The following is a 22273-nucleotide window of genomic DNA, read 5'->3' on the forward strand; positions in this document are numbered from 1 at the left end:
AATCAAATGTTGAACCTAAGTCGAATTTTCGACTGTTTCATTCGCAGATTCGGCGAATATTTAATTAGAAACTATCGAATTTAGTTGATTCAGACGTCGCATCTCAAAGCAGTTACCGGCTCCGAATTAAATTAAGCACATGTGAAATTCGACTTTTGAACTGGGTAATGATAACGGTGTACAGTTTTACTAAAAATACCGGTAGATACGCTATGATACATACGGCAGTTTTTTGCTTTCAATTTACCACATTATATTACTAGCTATATGCACCACACATGTAAAAAGAGAAAAAAATGAAAAAGAAAAAAATAAGGTTACGATGAATTCGGACCCGCACCCTCCGAATCGGGTAGAAGTAAACGTTGACGACCCTATCCTCTGGACCACCCCAATAAACGACAGTTTAAAGACAGTTTAAAAGAGGTATATATTCTTTCTCTATGGCGATTGACAGTTTCCAAGGATGACTTTTTCGGTTTCCATGTAGAATTAAATCTTTAACTGATCAAAGCCAGACGTAAAGGTCACAATAAACCCATTAGTAATACTCTTTCAGCTTGGTCCATGCCGGGGAACGTATAAGAAATTTGTGAACTATCGGATCGTGCGGCTACCGACTGAACAGTATACCTTTTCATCGGTCGGGAGAAACATTAACGAAATGAACGAAAATGAAGAAAAACAATATGGCCGCCCAATACATACTTTTAGCTTTGAAAGTTATCCTATATTAATAAACGTCGAACATTTATTTCGGCAAACAAACAGTTAAGTTGAGAAAGGATTTTACAGAAGTCTCAATATGTTCGACACAAAAATTTTAATGAAAAGAACGCAGCAGAATGTTTATGATCTTCTCTCGAGGGACGCAACGCATTTTGCTAAAAAATGTTATTTGCATAGTGGACTCGTATTTTTGCTACAGTCGCATCACTTCATGGCACATTTTTTGACGCTGTAGCCAGGTTTCCTTTTCGATTTTAACTTGCAATATCGGTCAGTTTACGCAACTTTTAAACTTCTGGCTCAGTTTTTGTTTGCTTATGCTTTATAATTACTCAGAGACAATACAGTGTAAAGAATTGTACTAAAAACTTGCCAATTTAAGACAAAAAAGGTACTTTAAAACGAAATAAAACATTCAAAACTGTTTGATCACGTGACTGATGAAGTCATGTCCCTCTTTTGGCCATGAAAAAAATTATCAGGTAGAACATGACTTTCCTGCAAATGTTCTCTGCCGTGATGAAAGGTTGACTCTTTAAAGCCCTAGGCTTAGTCTCAAGACTTCTTCGCTCATGTTCATTACCCCCTTAAAGTTTAGATGCCGGACGTAACCTGGTCATTTTTAAATGCCCAACACATCTACTGACCTGGAATATGCTATTTGTTTTTAACTCGTTAATGAAATCTTGTCACAGCAACAAAAAATACTCTCATTCAGCAATGGTCACGTGAATGATGACGTCATCACCCTAGATGTGATATGAGAAGGTATTTTATGCAAATGTTATCTCCTTGTGGTCTGACATTCTTCTACGTAAAAATTGTCAAAGTTACAAAGCTTTTTTAAAAAAATTGCCTTAAAGGATTCTGGGATAAGTTTTATGATCATTATAATTTACTTTTATATCTAGCCGAATTTTTGAAAACATACCTCAAAATGGGCCAGAATATTCGCACAGAAAGCTGGCGATAGCCAGGTTTCTGGTTGATGCGGTGAGAAAAAACATAGGGGGCTTGCTGTCCTGGTTGGTCTCATTGTCAAGCTCAGTCCCTGAGCTAACTCGCCATGGGTTGGAAAGGGGCCTCCATGTCAATCCCTAGGGGGAAGGGTGCTGCAAAAGCCTTGTCCCTTCCGTTAGTCCTGTTCTGGGAGAGTCAGTGCACTGGTCATGTCTGCCTTTAGTTTGTCATGTCAAATTCTTGTAACGTTTGAGGCCCATTGGCCAATGAAAGCATTCCCCTCAAGCACGTGCTAGGCTGGGGGGGGGGGTGGAGGAAGTCAGGGGGGTGATTTTACCTTGAATTCTCTGCTTAGAACTTGGTTAAGTCTCAAGCATCCCCGGTCATTTAGGGCCTTTAAGCAACTAGAGTGTATGGAAAAGTCCAGAGTGTCTTTTTGATGGACTTGAATGTTTCTTTTGCTAATCAGGTACCAAGAAGAGAGTCACCTTAGGAGAACCATGGGTAAGAGCTGAGTTTCTTGGCGATATTTACTCTAGTTGAGTCAGTTTAAGCTGTGTGGGCTCCTGGAGTCCGATGGTACGGTTTTCATAAATCCGGCTAGATGATGTCGTTGAATGCTGTCGGAAGGGGAGAAATGGGGCGAATCTGGGTCTGGAGGAGGCAGATTTGGTCCGAGGTGACCTCCTTCTTGGAAAAGGTATTGTGCTAACTTGAGACTATAGGAAATCCTATTTTCAGGTTTTAGATTTATTTCTGCAATCTCGCATACTGTGAATTTACGCGCGAGTCAGTGATGAAATTTTTGCCTGCTTAGTTGTCCTGAATTTTTGAATAAATTTTATGCCTTTAAAATGGTTATAAATCTGTTCAAATGAAGAGGTTCTGATGTTTTCTTGAAATATTCACTTTACGCATGTAGAAATGCCGATTCGAATTTAACACTATTAGAGGGAACGACTAAGGGACTCATTTTTCAACTGAATAATCTATTTATTAATAGAATCTAGGGAGGTATGTTTGAAATGTCCAGACTGTGACGTTGGTCCTTGTGGTGGACTTAACCCTCCCCTCACAGCCATCCTCTCCACCCATTTATTTATGTTTTCGGCGAGTCACTTCCAGTCAGTACAGGAATTGATAGTTCTGCAACGTGCGGAAAAATTGATGTTTTCGAAACGCCAACATCGGCCAAAAAAAAAAGATAAATATATGTATAATATATGGCCTCGCTCTTCATGAGTTCTCAGTAGTTCAAAGTGGAGAGAGAGCACCTGCATTGTGTATGGGAGGTCACATGTACGCATCTTGTTGAGGACTCAGATTTTTTCTTTGTTCCACGCTAGTGACATGCTGATTATTTCATTTTTACATAATTTCAAATGTTAGAAAATGATTAAAAAATATCCGCTTTTTTCTCATTACCAATAAAATTCTGAAGTCTCTGCCCTTTCTACACCTGATCTCATAGACAACAGAAGTTTACTTCAAGGGGTTCAAAAGGTCATAGTTCATGATTTTTAAATTGGTAGATTTCGATCCGTTTGGTGTGTTTCTGTGTTTCAATGAAGGTTCGTTGTTTTTGAACTTTAATTTTCGCGTTTTCTCAAGTGTTATATTTTTTTAGATTCCCAAATTGAAATTCAAGGATTTTGACAACGCAAGTCCCTTGATCCCCGAAAAAACTGTTAGCACACACATGTTAAAACTTTAATTTTGCTATTATTGCCTGTTACTGAATACGCATGCTCTGTTTGTCGTTATAGCCTCCCGCAACACCTTCCGTTGATGTAGAGAGATGTGAAAGGCGGTTTTCCTACGATGACAGCGCTCGTCATGACTCAGCTAGTCGCCTTACACGAGAGCCGCGAGTTCTTAAGTGACAACCTTTTATATTCCGTTCTGTGTAATCCTTCACACAAGCTGTACAACTAGCTTAGTCTCTTCTAAAAACAAGGGCGAGATCAATTTAAGGGCTGGGTAAGCTCGCTGTCATCTCCCCCTACCCGTTCTCGTAATAGCTTTATTCATCTTTATTCAATACTACCGAATCCGGAAAGGGCCACGTAAATTTGCTCTCTCATTTTCTGGTTTCGAGACCTTACTTTTAGCAATTTTTTTCTTCGACTTTCGTTGTGACCAATTAAGTCATCTGCGGGCCTAAACACTCTTAAGTTAACTCAAACTTAAAGCAGTTCGATATGGGAGCCAAACAAAGGCCAAAGGCTAAGATTTCTCTATGTTAAAGTCTTAAATGAAAGCATACAATGGTAATACATAGTATTACATGGCAATACATGGCAATACATGGCTATACATGACAATAAATGTTAACACATGGTAATACATAGCTATACATGGCTATACATGGTAATACATAGCTATACATGGCAATACATGGCGATACATGGTAATACATGGTAATACATGGCAATACATGGTAATACATGGGTACACAAGGCTATACATGGTTATACATGGCTATACATGGTAATACATGGCTATACATGGCTATACATGGTAATACATGGTAATACATAGTAATACATAATAATACATGGCTATTCATGGCCATACATGGCAATACATGGCAATACATGGTAACACATGGTAATACATAGTAAAACATGGTAAAACATGGCTATACATGAATATACATGGCTATACATGGGTATACATGGCAATACATGGAAATACATAGTAATACATGGCTATATTGGTAATACATGGCTATACATGGCATTACACGGTAATACATGGTAATACATAGTAATACATGGCTATTCATGGCAATACATGGTAATACAAGGTAATACATAGTAATACATGGTAATACATGGCTATACATGGATATACATGGCTATACATGGGTATCCATGGCTATACAAGAGTATACATGGCAATACATGGCAATACATAGTAATCCATGGCTATATTGGTAATGCATGACTATACATGACAATACATGGCAATACATAGTAATACACGGCTTTACATGGCTATACATGGCAATACATAGTAATACATGGCTATACAGGGCAATACATGGTAATACATGGCTATACATGGCTATACATGGGTATACATGGCTATACATGGTAATACATGGCTACACATGGCAATACATGGCCATACATGGTAATACATAGAAATACATGGTAATACAAGGCTAACATGGCTATACATGGCAATACATGGTAATACATGGCTATACAAGGGTATACATGGCTATACATGGTAATACATAGTAATACATGGTAATACATGGATATACATGGCTATACATGGATACACATGGCAATACATGGCAATACATAGTAATACATGGCTATACATGGTAATACATGGTAATACATAGTAATACATGGTAATACATGGCTATACATGGATTTACATGGCTATACATGGCTATACATGGAAATACATGGCAATACATAGTAATACATGGCTATATTGGTAATACATGGCTATACATGGCAGTACATGGTTATACATAGTAATACATGGCTTTACATGGCAATAAATGGTAATACATGGCTATACTTGGATATACATTACTATACATGGCAATACATGGCGATACATGGTAATACATAGTAATACATGGCTATACAGGGCAATACATGGCAATACATGGCTAGACATGGGTATACATAGCTATACATGGTATTACATGGCTATACATGGCAATACATGGCGATACATTGAAATACATAGTAATACATGGTAATACATGGCTAACATGGCTATACATGGCTATACATGGCAATACATAGTAATACATGGCTATACACGGCAATACATGGTAATACATGGCTATACATGGGTATACATGGCTATACATGGTGATACATGACTATACATGGCAATACATGGTGATACATGGTAATACATAGTAATAGATGGTAATACATGGCGATACATGTTAATACATAATAATACATGGTAATACATGGCTATACATGGCTATTCATGGCTATACATGGTAATACATGGTAATACATGGTAATAATTATACATGGTAATACATGGCTATTCATGGCTATACATGGCTATACATGGCAATACATGGTAATACATGATAATATATAGTAATACATGGCTATACATGGCAATACATGGCAATCAAATCAAATCAAATCAATTTTATCTAAGCTCGATAGCGTGAGGAGTGGTTGCCCAATCTCCCGAGCCAGGGGGGCTCATGTATTAAACGCTCGAGCATTCCGGATCGAATTGGAATTTAGAAATGGTGTTTTTGCGGAGAGGGGAAAACCGGAGAACCCGGAGAACAACCTCTCGGAGCAGAGAGAAGAGAGAGAGAAGAGAACCAACAGCAAACTCAACCCACGTATGACGTCGAGTCCGGGGATCGAACCCGGGCCACATTGGTGGAAGGCGAGTGCTCTCACCACTGCGCCATCCCTACTCCCCAATAATACCCAGTAATACATGGCTATACATGGCAATACATGGTAATACATGGCTATACAAGGGTATACATGGCTATACCTGGTAATAAATAGTAATACATGGTAATACATGGATATACATGGCTATACATAGATATACATGGCAATACATGGCAATACATAGTAATACATGGCTATACATGGCAATACATGGTAATACATCGCAATACATGGCGATACATGGTAATACATAGTAATACATGGAAATACATGGCTATACATAGTAATACATGGCTATACATGGCTATACATGGCTATACATGGCAATACATGGTAATACATGGTAATACATAGTAATACATGGTAATAAATGGCTATACATGGATATACATGGCTGTACATGGGTATACGTGGCAATACATGGCAATACATAGTAATACATGGCTAGATTGGTAATACATGGCTATACATGGCAATTCATGGCAATACATGGGTATACATGTCTATACATGGTAATACATGGCTATACATGGCTATACATGGCTATACATGGCAATACATAATAATACATGGCTATACATGGCAATACATGGTAATACATGGCTATACATGGGTATATATGGCTATACATGGGTATACATGGCTATACATGGTAATACATGACTATACATGGCAATGCATGGCAATACGTGGTAATACATAGTAATACATGGTAATACATGCCGATACATGTTAATACATAGTAATACATGGTAATACATGGCTATAATGGCTATACATGGCTATACATGGCAATACATAATAATACATGGCTATACATGGCAATACATGGTAATACATGGCTATACATAGGTATATATGGCTATACATGGGTATACATGGCTATACATGGTAATACATGACTATACATGGCAATACATGGCAATACATGGTAATACATAGTAATACATGGTAATACATGCCGATACATGTTAATACATAGTAATACATGGTAATACATGGCTATACATGGCTATACATGGCTATACATGGCAAGACATGGTAATACATGGCTATACAAGGGTATACATCGCTATAAATGGCTATACATGGCTATACATGGTAATACATAGTAATACATGGTAATACATGGCAGTACATGGCAATACACAGTAATACATGGCTATACATGGCAATACATAGTAATACATGGCTATACATAGCAATACATGGTAATACACGGCTATACAAGGGTATACATGGCTATACATGGTAATACATGGCTATACATGGCAATACATGGCGATAGATGGTAATACATAGTAATACATGGTAATACATGGCTATGCATGGCTATACATAGTAATACATGGCTATACATGGCAATACATGGTAATACATGGCTATACATGGCTATACGTGGCTATACATGGGTATACATAGTAATACATGGCTATACATGGTAATACATGGTTTTACATGACATTACGTGGCTATACATGGCATTACATGGCTATTTTTGTAGATTTCTTGATACACTTTAATAACCCTACTTAAAGTACCTACCCAACCGTTTCTAAATGCCACTGACCCAGATTACTACAGACTCGGTTTCGCAGCGAGGCACTCTTGGCTTTTCAAAAGAGACTTTAGAAGCCTGGACACTAGCCTATCTCAGGGTACCCACTTCAGGCAGGAGGCTCGGTTTGCAGGAAAAGCTGTGGGCCAGTGTATCTCGGATTTGATTGGCGACCCGAGGACTAGCGCAAAACCTTGCAACATTACGGATGAATGCTTGAGATTTATTGGTAGAAATAACACACAAGGGTATATGACAACTCATCAAGCTTTGTATCTTATGGTCGGAGAAGTCAAAGGTGAATTACATTACTTAAAGAAAGTCGTGTTTTTGGCATGTTTTTTTTTTATTATTATTTCTAATAAGCACAGTTTCCAGCCTGTCTAATACAACAGTTAAGAGATGTTCAGGATGGTAACAATAAAAGAACGTGAGGATAGTGTTCAAACCAGAAATAAAACAAACTTAAAAGGCATTGAAGATTCAAAATGGATTCTTTATGTCTTTAATTTTTAATTCCTTTCTTTAATTTTACTCAGTACGCTCTTAACGAATAATGCTTTTTGCAAAGCTTTACGTCTGTCTCAGGCAAAAACTTAGCATTTGCGCTTTTTGATGCCGTTTACCGGAGTGCGCATGCTTGTAATTTAATGTTGAAAATCTGGAAATATGGGTGTAGACAACCTTTTATCCCGAAAAAAGGCTTGGCTACCAAGGCAACTCTTTTGCCCAACATGTATCCATAAGCCAGAAACTGAGTCCCTTATCAGTTATATTAGCTCATTTAATGTTTCCCCTCCCCACCCCTTTTTTTTTAGTTTTGCGGCTAACGTTAATTTCTAAATTGTTGACCCTTCTACGGCTAACTGTTCACTCCATTGAGACCCTCTCTCCATTTTATGACAGGTTGCCTACCGGCCATCAAAGAAAGACTATTTCCATCTCACAGAAATCGAGCGCATATTATCGAGGATATTTTTAAAGCTCTATGCGCAAGCATTTATCATGAAGTAAGATGGAAGGAGGCCGTCCTTAATGTATGAATGTATGTTGATGAGCAAGTGCAAACGAGACCTGCGAGGGGAAGAAAAGCAATAGATTTTCACCCCGTTTACACGGACAAATTTTTGACCTGTACAACCCGTTAACAAGGAACCGTGCAAATTCTGTCACATAGTCTTAGAAGAAACTTTTTTCTTGTGATTCGCAAAGTATCTGGAAAACCTTTTTTAATAAACCATTTCCTTATTTCGATATGACATGCTAATTACTTACCACAGCCGGGTTAAAAGCAAAATTTAAGCAGTCTTCTCGGCGATCTCTTCTAAGAACGCTGTCTTAGTACCATGTTCCCCATTCTTCTCAACTTATTAGCGAATTCAAGTCTTTTATAAAGGAACAAAAAGATAAACAGAAAAAGAGAATGCCACTCCCTTGCTACCTTAAGTCATTAAACTCAACATCGCATGCTTCTCAAAGCCCTCCTTGGCCTTTCCTCTTTCTAAGTCTAGAATTTTGTTAAAATTGGAAATCTTGCTATTTTTGCGGTATTTGTTATTTGGTGTTTTTAGGTAACAAGAAAAATCCTTGTTACTTTTGCGATTTTTGCGAAATTTGCTACATTTCTGATATCAGTTTCCTTTAAATCTTTTTTTTTGCTAAAATTGCGAAAACAATTTCCCAGCAAATTTTTGCTAGCAAGATCGATCCTGGACATAAGTGTATCTGAGACCCAGCAACAAGGTGAGCAGTCTGTTTACGCTTATTGCGGCCAGTGTTAATAAAGATACTAGCTGTCTCCCGGTCGGTAACTGGAAAGATTAAGAGGTAGTCTGGTGAGAGTATACGCTATACGCGCATTTGCTTGACTCGGTTCATCGTCATCTCTTGCCAGACAAGAAGGAAGGACAAATTTTAAGCTACAGTTTTTCGCAATTTGGCCACAACTGCGCTGGTTGTGGAATCTGGTTTTTAAGATCAAAGACGTTCCAATCAAGTTAATAATAATAATATACAATATTTATAGAGCGCTAATTCCCAATGGTCCAAAAGCGCTTTACATAATAAAAATAACAACAAAATCCTTAACCTACAAAACTACAAAACTACATTGTCATCCTATAAAAACATCATCTTTCTATACGACAACATCATAACCAATTTTAAAAAGCCAAGTCTTGAGCTTAGATTTAAAAGAAGAAAGGGAATTACAAGATCTAAGTTCGAATGGAAGTGCATTCCAAACAGAAGGTGCAGCAATAGTAAAACACCGGTCACCACAAGTTTTAAGATTAAATTTAGATGTAGAAAGTAAAAATTGATTTGAGGATCTAAGAAGTCTACCAGGTGTATAAGGCCTGATGAGATCAGTGATATAGCTAGGTGCACCACCATGAAGCGCCTTAAATGTAATTACCGCAATTTTCAAAGTTATCCTCTGTTCAATTGGTAGCCAATGAAGTTGAAAAAGTAACGGCGTAGCATGCTCATATCTACTAGTAAGGTGAATAAGCCTAGCAGCTTAAGCCTAGCAGCCTAGCAGAAGTTGATTCAAGTCAAACGTTTGCCTACACTGTAAAAGTCAGCTTGTTTATTCCGATCGAACGCAACTTATGGCTTCGGTATTTAATAAAGAAAATCAGTAAACGAAAATGTTTAACGACGGGAAAGTTTGTATGGATGACACAAAATCCCTCAAGCGTTCCGACACCGTGACTGTACCTGGGCGGATGTATGGGGAGCGGCAAGGGAGCTAACCTCTCCCTTCCAAGTGTTCTATCGATCTTAAATTTCTGGACACAGGTGCTCTAATCAATCAGGCCCCTTCTTTTGAATTTTTTGCACCTAATTCCACCAGGTTTTCGTTTGGTTTCCGAAGGTTCCGACTGAATTAACTCCACGTTCAATTCATAGTACAGGTCGCCAGACCACCGTTGAATGATCAAACGATCCGACACTATCTGTAAACAAAGTTCCGGTTGAAGGAAACTTTTGGAACAAAATAATTGTTCATAACACGACACAAATACACAAGAGTTAAGTTAAATTTTGGCTTCATAATTAAAGCTAATTGAGTAATTAATTATAAAAAGCTGATCATAACAACGTGTATTTCTTTTTCGTAACAGCATTTCATAACAATATTTAATGAATTTACTTATGTCTATTAATAGATAATTTTACTTGGAAATTTGCAATTATAAATGATACGTTATTCCCGCTTGTTGCTAAAATGTCTTATCCTTGTTGTTCAGTTAAGCCTCACATGATAAGTCAATGTTAATACCGTCGTCAACTTTTATATTTTTTAACACTAAGTAACTGCAGATTACTTTATAACTTCCTGGTGCCAAATTCAGCATCGGCTATAACTAAAAGCATTTGAAATAAACTAAACCTCTACCAAATTGTTTCTTTGGTCCTTTGTTGGACACTTTCTTTTTCCAAGTCTGTGACAAAAAATAGCCGTGTAATTCTCATTCTTTTCGGGTAAGACAACAGAATATTTTGGTAGTATCTTGGTGTTGCGGACGAGTGCAAACACCAAATGACGTCACTGAAAAGATTGAAAAGACACCGAACAATAACCACACCACAAAACAAAAGCGAACTAATAATGGTCTCCACAATACTAAGAAACACCCAAAATTTTCACCACTTTCACTTTCCATCGCTCGTTCATGGTTTTATCTGTTAACACTGTATGTTAGCAAATGAATAGGTGACACTAAAATTTAAAACACAAAACACAAGAGAGATCAAGTCAAAGGAACATTTTTTGACTTGTTCTAATTCCTACCCAGCGAGGCATTGAAAATTGGCAAGTGAATGTTCAAAAACAAGGGAAAAAACCCTAATCAATATGCAGTTCATCCAACGTCCTGTTTCGAATATAATGTTTGTTACACGTTTACTTTATTTAGATAAGATAAATGCAGGTTCCGTTGCTAGCTGCTGAACCTTTGCAGAGAGATAGGTGAGTGTCTTGTCTTGATCTAGTGTACAGGTTCTTAGAAAACCAACCGATGCGAGCTGGGGTGGCATCTTCAACAGTCTTACCTGGTTTTGATATCTATCATAGGAATAATGAGACGAAATTATTTAGGTGTTGTGATGTACGTTAGCTTACTTTCAACACTACAAATTGAAAGGAAGCGTATTGACAAAGCTAAAAAGTGCTCAAAATGACATTACAGGGAGATATTAATTTACTTTAGCCAAGCTTTCAGAACAAATGTACAGTTACTCTTGTGTACGAGTGACAAGAAGCGGGTTGATGTGATAAAACGCGGCGGTGTGTTTCTTTTTAAGAATACCTATGCCACTAAACACGTATTGGTTACAAACACCACAATATTAACCTAATGTTCTGAATGGTATAAATTTTAAAGCATTCCACCATGGAGAGAAGTGCAAACAAAGCAGCCAAACAAGGTGGCGTCACATCACTCGTTCAGTTTGACGATGACAATTTAAGAGGTGAGAAATGAAAATATCATCTACTTTCTGTAATAAAATATGGCGGATAAATTTTACGCGGTTAGTTACAAATTAAGCCTTCATCCCTCTGTTAGGTGCACGGCTTTTAAGGTGGCTCGACTGGATTTTTTGAGGGGGATACCTCCCAAGTTTGAGCATTAACTACGTCGGCATGAGTAAAGATATGGAAAAAAGGTTACCACAACTGTATTATATAAAGATGAAAATTTCTTATGATCTGGGTTTTATTGCAATCGGAGTCGCCATGGCAACGTAATGACGCCATTACGTTTTTCATTTATCTTTGTGTTTCTCTGTACCAGGAGTTTTTTGAGGAAATCGCTTAAGGGAGTATGTACCTGCCATAATTGCCTCCATTATGGCAAAGTTTGAAGAAATTCTATGAGAGCGTTTTCGAAATATTCTGAAATGCAGTTTTAAGAATCATAAAAACAGTGAAATAGCATGCTAGCCGCACAATTCCCTAATATTTTAAGAAAATGATAAGCTTTGGGAACGCAGCTTCATCTCATGGTGGTTTGATTCCATTGGAAACTGCACACAAAAAAAAACAGGGGAATTGCTCTTGGCGATGGCGAGTAAGAAGGATTTTATTAACTTGCATTTAGATGCTTTTGATACAGTTTTTGGAGATAATTTGGCCCATGCCTAAAAGTTTCGCATTTTTCCAAAAACCGCTCGATAAATTTTTTCATAAATTCGACAATCCCGAGATCAATTGTCAAGAAATATTCCCTGCAAGTTTTAAGAACATTGAAAACTGGGAAGACTTTTAAATAGGGCCTCAAATATAGCCAATTTCCCCCCAGATTTTATGTTTACAAGCGAGCGTCCTCATTATTCACTGGCATTGTTTTCAAGTTTCATATACACGTGCACATTTAGCAAAAAGGTAGAATTTGCATCAAAAAGGACCCTCGGTTAAATCTCCGGGATATGCTAATTACCGGGTAAAGAGATTAGTGATACATTATATAACATCAGAGCAACTCTTTGTGAGAGTTTCTGTGATGTTATAACCTGAGTAAGATAATCAAGTATTGCATCCTACACGATGAGCCGTGACGTTCACCGTTTCGGCTCTCACTGCTATCTGTGACGACAAGCCAATTATCAGCATATTCCGGATATTTCTTCGGAAAGTAATCGAGAGTTCTTTTTGATGCAAATTTATATCTTTTGCTAGTTGTGCACGTGCATATGAAACTTGAAAACAATGCCAGTGAATAATGAGAACGCTCGCTTGTAAACACAAAATCTGGGGGAAAAATTGGTTATGTTTGAGGCCCTATTTAAAAGCCTTCCCTGTTTTCAATGTTCTTGAAACTTGCAGGGAATATTTCTTAATGATTGATCTCGGGATTGTCGAATTTATAAAAAAAATTATCGAGCGGTTTTTGGAAAAATGCGAAATTTTTAGGCATGGACCAAATTATCTCCAAAAACTGTATCAAAAGCAGCTGAATGCAAGTTAATAAAATTCTGCTTACTCGCCATCGCCCAGAGCAATTCCCCTCTTTTTTTGTATGCAGTTTTCAATGGAATCAAACCACTATTAGATGAAGCTGCGATTCCAAAGCTTATCATTTGCTTGAAATATTAGCGAATTTTGCGGCTAGCATGCTATTTCACTGCTTTGATGGTTCTTAAAACTGAATTTCAAAATATTTCGAAAACGCTCTCATAGAGTTTCTTCAAACTTTGCAATAATGGAGGCAATTATGGCAGGTAGATACTCCCTTAAGCGATTTCTTCAAAAACCTCATGGTACAGAGAAACAGAACGATAAATGAAAAACGTAATGGCGTCATTACGTTGCCATGGCGACTCCGATTGCAATAAAACCCAGGTCATAAGAAATTTTCATCTTTATATAATACAGTTGTGGTAACCTTTTTTCCATATCTTTACTCATGCCGACGTAGTTAATGCTCAAACTTGGGAGGTATCAACCCCAAAAAATCCAGTCGAGCCACCTTAAAATTATTCTCATCAGTCAAACCCTTGACTGATACGCATTTGTGTCAAACTCATAGAAAGTTTTCTAATTTGGTTTATCGAAGCAGTTGTAGCATAACAGCCACTATCATTTCAAAATTGAAGTCAAAAATCATTTCATTTCCTTTGTTGTAGCAATTGCAGAGGTTTACAAGAATGAGGGTAACGATGAATACAGCAAGAAGAATTTCAACAACGCCATTCACTTCTACACTGAAGAAATCAAAGTGAACTGCAAGGATGAAGATCTTAACGCCAAACTGTACAGCAACAGAGCGACAGCACATTTTAATTTGGGTAAGAGTTGTTATATATTAGCTTTTAAATATCTTATCTTTGGTCTATTGAACTGATCGGCATCAATGAATGGACTGCACACAGAAACTTGCTAACGAGTGCAGTAGTTGTTACGTAAGTACGTTGTAAGCTATCGTAACCACTCCCCTTGTTCTGTTATACCTATCTGAGCTGTTAAATAGTGTGTTCTGTTTTTCATGATCATAGGCAATTACTCTGAAACAGTGAACGATGCTAAAGCTGCCATTGAATTGCAACCACACTTTCTGAAAGCTTTTGTGAGAGGTAAGAGTTCCAATTCGGCCAGGAATCAGGTAGACGAAGAATCACTTAGTGGATGTGCTACCTCTAAATCGTTATTCATTTATTTTATTTTATTTTATTTTATTTATTTTATTTTATTCTATTTTTTGTTTTTCATTTATTTAAGAGTTACAGTTGTGTGTTTATACGGAACGAGAAAGCGACTGATCCAAACCTTGATGCCATGTGGGTTTGCACCGCATAACATTTTCGCGCTGTGATGTAATATTTTTAAATAATGATTATCTATGGACGAGTTGCTTCTTCAATCTGCAGTTTGAGCATTACTTTATAGCGATTTTTCGGAATTATAATGCCACAATGAAAACTACACGCATTTAACTATTCAGATTCAGGGTTTTCGGGAAAGAGAAACTAAATTTTTATTGAAAGGTCCCTTATCCGTGCTTCTCCGATTTTTTCTGAGGGAAGGGCCGGGAGCGGCTGTACACAGGCTATTCGAAACTATGACTTGTTAAGTCAAACTACGAATGAAGAATCAATTGGGAGGGTCGGTAGGTTTTTCATTTAGAGCCGCGTTGAGGTTTCGGCGGTGGTTTTGTTTATGCGAAGCATCGGTGATCGATTTTTGTGAGATTTGAGAGATTTATAATTCGAACTTCCTGTCATTTCCACTGTCATGAAGTGTAATGACTCTGTTAGCTTTTCTTTCTTGTTTTCTTTCTTCTTCACTAACAAACAAATAGCTTCTTTTCAATCAAAACAAATTGTTGTGGTTTTAAAGTGTCCCGTGAGTGTATTAATTTCATTAGTGACCGCGATCGAGTTTAATTATTGAATTATGGCGCTGTACTCTGCTATCAGTTTTTTCGGCGACAGATTCGTTCAAAGTACTACGTGCAGTAGCTTGCAGTTGACAGTTTGAACGTTAAACGTGAATTATGTTTTAAGAGTAAAGCAATTCTGTACCATATATAGACATTTCCGGACGCTATTTCTTTGTTTGCCAGTTGAAAATCGTGTTTTGATATTTGTATAAATTAAGGTGTTCGGGTAGTGACGTGACTGCACAGCATTAACGGCCGGTCGATTCAGACGTTGATGAGAGAATAAACGACTCGAAGAAATGTCTGAAATTCCGGCTAGAATCTCCGATTTTAATTCTCGATAGGTAATTTTGTCCATTTTATTTTTATTTAAAAATACGAATCGGACATTATTTTTCTTCATTTGCAGCTCATTAAAAATATTTTGTAGCTAACGTATGTGCGACTTTATGCCTTCACAGGGGCAAGTGCCTGCATTCAGTTGAAAAAGTATAACGAAGCCAACGCGTGGTGTGATAACGGATTAGTAGTATCCTTTACAGGAATTGATACTTGAAAGTAATACAATATATTTGTGTAGGCCCAGGTGTGACCAGGTGTTTGGCTGAAAAAATCAGTCGTCTGCTTGCCAGTTGACGTGCACCGTTGTAAAGCTGATATCTCATTGGCTAGTTAATGAGAACAATAGGATGTCTCGCAGAAAATGACGTCACATATCCAAGTGTAGAGTGTACGACTGCTTTTGAGTGTACCCGCTGTACCGATCGTACTGAGTGTGTACCGTCTGTATTAGGGAGTTTAAGAAACGGCGACTACGGACTACGACTACGGTTAAACATGCTACTGCGCATGATCAAAACCACGTGACTGTTCATTTTTCCCGCGTAGTCCTGCGGCTGCGGTGAGTTGTTGAGCTGTTTCGCGTAGTCGGGACTATAGAAAACATTTTGCTCGTATTTTGCCGTCTCGGTAATTCAAGAATCTCGTCTTTTCGTAAAAAAGTTTTCAATTCACCTGCTTTAAGTGAGAGGGAAGCGAAATATGTAAGTTGTGTCTAATTTCTGCTCAGATTTACGCTTTTAATCCACTCTTGTGACTACATTTTTATCTAGCTAAGCTCATATTTAAATAAGCTTAGCTGTTTATACGCAGATTGACGGCCTAGGAGAAGAGAAATCATGCAGGTAATTTACTTTCTCTTCGCACTTGAAAAGTTTCAATGTTTGTTCGAACTGATTAGTGTGTCTTTCTACTTGCGTAACCTTTGTTTATGCGAGTTTTTGTATCGCACCATTTGCTGAATGAAAATAATGTAAACATCTTCGAGACAATCGAAACTCGGCATTTCAATACTTCAAACTACATCAGATCAGTAGTCGGAGAAGTCTATCTTCTAAATCTAATAAATGAGCTATTACTATTTCTGTCTATTTCTTTAATATTTGACATAAGTATTCATGGGCGAAAAAATAAAACCAGTGTAACCAAAACTTTGTTTACCAATTTCACGCAACGTAATTGCTTCCTTCAAGTATGGAAGAATTTGTTCATTGTTCTAAAGATAAGATCACATGCAAAACTGACTTGCATTTTTGTGAACTGTGGTGAAAACAAGAAAATTTTTGCGTGATGTTTCTTTCTCCGCCTCTTCTCTCGTAGTCTACTGTCTGTAGTGCATTCTTAACATTCTATATTTGCACGACTCAACCCAGAGCTATAACAATCAAAGAACAACGCTCGTCCAGCCGTAGTTCGTAGTCCGTAGTCTCCGTATCTTAAACTCCCTATTGCGTCCACAGGCTGCTACGAGACACTGATTTTTGGCGAAAATTCTCGAATTATGGGCCGTAAAAAACGTCTTTTCTGTAAAGCTGATGAGAAGGATTTCCGACACACTGTGTGCACTCGGCGGACTCGGTACAATCGGTAAACGTTCGGATCACGTGTAAAACAGACAAGTAGAATTTTAAGTTGGTGTGAAATAGTAAATAAACCATATATGACTTCATTAGAGATTTTTTTTTTTTTTTACTGTTTTCGCTAGCTAGCCAATCACGAAACTCATAACATAAGAAAGGTAAGCGGTTTCTTTTTATCGAATGTATACAAGAGACTATAAAGGGGACAGAGAGGCCATCCCCCATATACACCCTATTCCATAGGTAATTCGTCTCGAGTTATTTTTAGAATCGGGATAAAGTTACCTCGCGCGAGGCGTTGATGTTTCGTGGAGGTTTCGCATGACCAAACGCCGTGCAAAACATGTCGGGCGAGAGGCAATGAAAGCGTAAAAAGATCGAGAGCATTCCTGAATATTGAAGCGAAATGAGTAGGCGCTCACCTGGGAAAAAGGAATCGCTGGACTCTTTGACAACCCGTGAAATCAGTTTAACTCGAAGTTGTCGTAACCTCAGTGCTTTAATAAAATGAGAAATTTCGCCGGTCTATTGAAACCGGTCGTTTGTACAATTTAGGGAGTTTAAGATCCAACGACGCGGACGACAACTAGAACATCAAAAAAACAATAGGTTTAATTAGCAAAAAAACAACTTCGCACGTGCAACACACTTTTTTGTTCATTTCCTTCCCGTTTTTGCACGACCACGACGTGAAAATGCCTAATTTCGCGTTTTATGGAGGACGTAGATAAGCAACGACGAAATTTTATTTCTCTTTCTGAGCTTGAATATGGTCCCTTGAAATTCAGCTTTAGGAGGGTTCGCCTACAGTTGACAAAGTAGGTGGGTAGGAATAATCGCTATAAAGACTGAAAAAAATAAACATCAAACCAGAAATTGCTCTCTTCAAACTGTAAATTATAAATGATCCTGAGAGAATATTCAGTGTGTTAAGGATTTCCCTGCTCTACTGTTAGCTCTATACAAGAGAGGAAGGGCGATTCTTTTTTAATTTCGGTTTCGCTGACACAGCTTTCGCAGAAATCTCGCTGTAGTCGTTTTCGTCGAAAAAAGGAATAGCAAAATCGCTCTCCGCGTCTTCCCCCATTTTGTTCTGCGTCATTTCGTGAAGGACGCGTGGCTCTCAGCGTGGGTCATCCACGCGGAACACATTCGCGCTATGTGATTGGCTTTTGTTTAATCCCCCTCGAGATCTGTGGTGTTAAAAATAACTCGAGACGAATTACCTATGGAATAGGGTGTATATGGGGGATGGCCTCTCTGTCCCCTTTATAGTCTCTTGATGTATATGAAGGTTACCGAAACAATCGTTTTTTTCCCCAGACAAATCCTTGTACTTCTCTGGTATTTTCAAGTGGTTACGCAGGGGTAACGAAGCTACATAATACTTCGAGAAAGGGCTGCCTGTGCTAGAACTAAAGTTTTAGGGTCAATCATTTCCCTAACTATTAAGCAATTAAAGAGATTGGTAATTTTATCTTTCAGACATGTTCATTTTGCAGAGCTTTGTTTGAAATCGAAAATACCTATCTTTAAATCCTCTTTCATCAGTTGCTAAATTTAATCATTTCAGGAAACTTATTTTCCATTTTGGAATAGAGCATTGTCATGCTTTTGATAACGTTAGCCCCTCTAGGGTGGATAATATCGTCATCATTTTGATTTTGGCGGATTGACCTTATGCCACCGCCTCGCACGTTTGTAGAACTCTCTAATATATAGTACTATAAATTATTTGTTGGTTGCTGTACAGTACTCACTTTCCAGTTGCTTCAATTCCATGACCAATAGAACCACACGCATGTGACTCAAGATAATTTCTTTCAAGTTTGTTTAAAGTTTTGTTTAGTTCTTTGTATTATTTATTTAATACTTTAACTCATACAAGATGGAGCCGAATAACCAGAAGTTGTTGGAATTACGGAGATTGTCTTTGGGAGAACTAAGGAAAGTGCAAGAGAGCCACGGAGAGAAGGTAAAAAAGAAAACAATCAAACCCTATTGTTTGTAGTCCGTTACAGAGGAAATCTTGAAGAACTAAAATTGTTGTACAAAACACTACTTTCATAATGGCGGACGGCGCGCCAGACTGGTAACAACTTTCGCTCGAAAACGAGGTCAGCGAGGCCTCGACGCTCGATTAATCCAAAACAAAACAAGGTCAAAGATTTCCATTGCTTTGTTAAGGGCACAATTTCACCTCAATTTAGGTTCTTTAACGCCAATTGTTTCGAGACAAAAATGCTAACACACTGTTGTGTTCCTGGATGTCCAAAGAAAGGCTACCGAAATACGGATCGGACAAAAAGGTCTTTCTTTAAATTTTCCATCGATAACCTTCAAATGAAGAAGAGATGGCTCCACGCGATAAGAAGAGACGAGGGAAAGCACATCAAGGTGACCCACCCAGCATACAAAGGTATTCTCTCTTCCGTTTCAGAGTGGGTGACATAGTAAAGACATTAGCTGGCAAAAATGACTTGAAAGCTGGAGTGCCCTCTGTATTCCCTTGGGTTCGAGACTCGCCACGCAAGAGAAAGGAGCCGACTGTGCGGAACATGGAGATACCGCAAAATTCCAAAAATAAGCCCCTGCGTGTATAAGCCCCCCCCCCCCCCCCAAATATAAGCCACCCAAAAAAATGGTAAGTTTCCTTCCAACTATATGGCTAGCCTAATCGATTTTGAAACGCAAATATAATTTCCCTCCGTAGATAAGCCCCTGCAAAAATAAGCCCCTCAAAAAAGGCCTTTGAAAATATAAGCCCCGAGGCTTATTTTCGGAATTTTTGCGGTATTAATTTCTTCAAACTATGCTTTTAGAACAAATGTGCAATTAGACATATATATATATATATATATATATATATATACGAGAAGCTAATTGATGTGGTAGAAATTTGCTGGATTAATAATATCTGTGCTATAATATGAATTGCCTGCAAACATCAGAATAACCTAATGATATCTTAAAATCTTAAAGCATTCCGCCATGGAGAGCAGTGCAAACATAGCTGCAAAAGAAGGTGATGTCATATCATCTGCTGAGGAAACACTTCAATTTGATGATGACAATTTAAGAGGTGAGAACTATAAAAACAATATCTAGTTTCTATAATAAAATATCAGCGACGAAGAAAATGTCATTGGTATCCAACCTAGTATAAACCTTTGTACCCCTGTCAGGTGTAAGTATTCTTATCAGTCAAACCCTTGACTCAACGCAGTTGTATCCAACTTAAATTGCACTGTTCTAATTGGGTTCATTGTAGCAGTTATAGAAATTTAAAACAGCAAAGGTAAGAAATTTCAAAAGTTTGGAATGCTTTGTTGTAGCAATTGCAGAGGTTTATAAGAATGAGGGTAACAATGAATACAACAAGAAGAATTTCAACAGCGCCATTCACTACTATACTGAAGGAATTAAAGTGAACTGCAAAGATGAAGATCTTAATGCCAAACTTCACAGCAACAGGGCGGCAGCACATTTTAATCTAGGTAAGAGTTGTTATATAGTAGCTTTAAAAAATCTCACTTTTTGGTCTATTGAACTGATTAGCATCATTAAATAGAACTTTCGAAGTAGTTAGTAGTTGTTAAGTAAACGTGTAGGCTAATTGTTTCCTCTCCCCTTGCTCTATTAAACCTATCTGAGCTTTTAATTTGGTGTGTCCTGTATTTTATTTTTATAGGCAATTACTTTGAAACACTGAATGATGCAAAAGTTGCCATTGAATTACAACCACATTATCTAAAAGCTTTTGTAAAGGGTAAGAGTTAAAGTTTTGTGTACTGATACGGATCGAGAAAGCGACTGATGCAAACCTTGTACCCATGTGGGCTGGCCTGTATAACATTTTTAAGCTGTGATGTAGTCTGCTTTTAAGCATATCTAAAAATAATGAATATATTTAAGCGAGTTGCCTGCGTAATTTAAAAATTTCCTACTTGTCGATTGCATGCTTCGCTTTCCCCGAATTAAACCAACCCTCTTGCCCCCCTTCCCCCTTAAATAAACTAAGCATCACTTACTCCTACCCCACCCTTACCCTCTCTGTGAAAGTCCAAGCTCAGTGGTAGTCGCCGTATTGGTGTAATATCTTTTTTGAACCTCATTTCTATCTCTGACCACATTCTGGAAACACTCTATGTCTATGCCATGCAAGTTTCCAGCCTCTAATATATTGAATACGATATTGAGTAGTTTATAGCGTCTTTAATACCTTTTTCGGTTGCTTTCTTTTCTTCCTCTTTGCGCTTCCTCTTTTTAGATTTACCCTTGATGCATCGTGGGCCACCGACAATATTAACCTCGTGTATTTTTTTTCCATGAATGAAGTCGTTCTTATTTAGACTTATTCGTTTTATGTTTCGCCCAAATAATTCTAAGAGCTTTTCTCTTTGAGATCTTATAGGCCCAGGAATTTTACCATTGTTAGTTTTTTCCGATTGCCACAACAAATTTCTTCCTTACTTTTTCAGGCCTATTCAGTTCGCATAGAGCAATCTCTATACATGCATCTACAAGATTATCAACATTGAACAGTTTTGGACACTGTACCGTCCTTATAAGTACATCTTACACATATATTTATGTCAGCTGTCTTCTCCCCTGTTGTTCTTCAATTTGTTTAAGATAAGAATGCCGCCTTTTTTATGCCTTCCAGATATTATTTTTTAACGCCCGATTTCTGGCAGGATCATATTAAACTTGTAAAAGTCCATTTTTGTTGGCTTAATTATCGGCCTATTTTTTGAGCAATTTTGCCCATCTCTGCTATCACTAATGCTATGTTCGAACTATGCTGGA

At 37.7% G+C, this 22273-nt stretch overlaps 2 protein-coding genes across 2 annotated transcripts; both read left to right on the plus strand.

Annotated features, from left to right (window-relative positions):
* Positions 1-12055: 12055 nt before the first annotated feature.
* Positions 12056-14962, plus strand: LOC140922350 (tetratricopeptide repeat protein 4-like). Its single transcript, XM_073372341.1, has 4 exons — positions 12056-12138; positions 14293-14454; positions 14662-14768; positions 14885-14962. The coding sequence occupies exons 1-4, from the start codon at positions 12060-12062 to the stop codon at positions 14960-14962; spliced, it is 426 nt and encodes a 141-aa protein (XP_073228442.1). The 5' UTR covers positions 12056-12059.
* A 4390-nt stretch (positions 14963-19352) lies between these two features.
* On the plus strand, positions 19353-21273 carry LOC140922351 (tetratricopeptide repeat protein 4-like). Its single transcript, XM_073372342.1, has 4 exons — positions 19353-19439; positions 20447-20546; positions 20800-20961; positions 21156-21273. The coding sequence occupies exons 1-4, from the start codon at positions 19353-19355 to the stop codon at positions 21242-21244; spliced, it is 438 nt and encodes a 145-aa protein (XP_073228443.1). The 3' UTR covers positions 21245-21273.
* The last annotated feature ends 1000 nt before the right edge of the window (positions 21274-22273 follow it).

This window comes from Porites lutea, chromosome 13, assembly GCF_958299795.1.
Source record: "Porites lutea chromosome 13, jaPorLute2.1, whole genome shotgun sequence".
Lineage (NCBI taxonomy): Eukaryota > Metazoa > Cnidaria > Anthozoa > Scleractinia > Poritidae > Porites > Porites lutea.